The sequence below is a fragment of the Mus caroli genome, chromosome 15 (assembly GCF_900094665.2).
Source record: "Mus caroli chromosome 15, CAROLI_EIJ_v1.1, whole genome shotgun sequence".
Lineage (NCBI taxonomy): Eukaryota > Metazoa > Chordata > Mammalia > Rodentia > Muridae > Mus > Mus caroli.
The window spans coordinates 75468213-75469838 of record NC_034584.1 but is presented as its reverse complement, the minus strand read 5'-3'; the positions used below and the strand labels follow the sequence as shown (position 1 = coordinate 75469838).

The 1626-nt window shown below is 45.2% G+C and overlaps 1 protein-coding gene across 4 annotated transcripts in view; it reads right to left on the bottom strand.

Moving 5' to 3' along the window:
- The window catches only part of Xpnpep3 (X-prolyl aminopeptidase 3), a 53436-nt gene that overhangs the window by 2457 nt on the left and 49353 nt on the right, over nucleotides 1-1626 (bottom strand). For 3 of the 4 annotated variants that reach the window (XM_021182781.2, XM_029469651.1, XM_029469652.1), the window contains one exon: nucleotides 1195-1315. In XM_021182781.2, coding sequence (XP_021038440.1) covers nucleotides 1195-1315 — 121 coding nt within the window. Of the gene's footprint in view, nucleotides 1-1194; nucleotides 1316-1626 lie in introns of those variants that run through there. The other variant, XM_029469653.1, reaches the window with a different exon arrangement.

Below are 1626 nucleotides of genomic sequence, written 5' to 3'. Positions count from 1 at the left end.
AAAGACATTAGTGGGCTGGAGAGATGGCTGAGCAGTTAAGAGGACTGGGTTCAATTCCCAGCAACCACACACAACTGTCTGTAACTCCAGTTTTATGGGATCCAACATCTTCCTCTGGCTTCCACAGACACTGCACACATGTATTGCACAGACATTCATCAAGGCTGAACACCCATACACATAAAATAAAGATTAAAAAAAGATTAATGTACATTTGGAAAAGTCTAGATATTCCAGGAGCTTTTTCTAACAGTCTCATGTAGCTGAGGCTGGCTTTGAACTTTCAATCTTCTTTTGTGCTGGGATTACAGGCATGCACCACCATGCCTAGTTTCCAGACACTCTTGCTAAATCTCAAGTCACACAGACGTCAGGACAGTAAAGAACCTCCAAAGTAGCTGCTATGGTAGCATCCTAGTACTCTGGAGGCAGAGGCAGGCAGATCTGAGTTTGAGGCCAGCCTGGTCTACAGAGTGAGTTCTAGAAAAGCCAAAGCAACACAGAGAGACCCTGTCTGGAAAAACCAAAACCAACCCACCAACTAACCAACCAGCCAACCAACCAACCAGCCAACTAACCAACCAGCCAACCAGCCAACCAACCAACCAACCAACCAGCCAACCAAACAAAAGAACCTGAAACCATCCCCAGATGCTCTTCAATAAAAAGCCTGGCAACTGTAGTGGCCATTACTAACTGGAGCAGCCTCCACTGCCACAGAGCAACATGACTGACTGCTTCTTCACAGGACAGGAAGAGACATTTCTCAGCCCTAACACACCTAATTCAGACTTTGGGCTTCGATCTTACAATGCCAGCAGACTCATCTTTAATCGTCAGCCCTGCTAACCACTGAGGCCACACTTCACTTTTCCACTCTGCCTACTAGGCAGGCACTTCCTTGAATCAGGTAACTGTCTGTGGGAGGATAGCTCACTATAGGTAGCAGGATGTTGCAATCCACCACTACTAACTATGAGACTATCACGAGTTGGCTCTGGCAAAGGCAGGATTAAAAAAGATTTATTTCTTAATATCGACTTACAGAAAGTATTTGCCATCTGTTGTTTATCGGAGGAGTCAAATTAAACAAACTGTGATGTTAAATAAGAAAGCTTTAGACAAACCTAAACATTTTATGTTACGTAAATAAAAATAAGCAATGTATACTTCGGGATTATCCCTATCCCTTACCTGGCTCAACTGTGATCACCATTCCAGGCTGCAGAGGGAGTGACCGAGGCATGTCCGGAGTGTCATGGACATCCATCCCGAGGTAATGTCCAACATGATGAGGGCAGTATTTTCGAGCAGCCTGGAAAAGAGAATTACCACAGTATCATCAGGACAACGAATGAGCTCTGAAGGGAAACCTGGCATGTGTAAATCAGTGACATGTGATGCTGACTGTCAGGTCCCATGATTTATGTTTAACCCATCCTTGGACTAATGCCAAGAGACCTGACAAACTGCAACTTTCTGAGGTGTGTGGTGTGCATGTGTGCATGTGTGTGCCTGTGGAGGCAGGGTGTGGTGTGTGGTGTGCCTGTGTGTGCCTCTGGAGGCAGGAGTTCATGGTGGATGTCTTCATCTACAGCTTCCCTTGACTCTTTTTTTTTTTTTTTT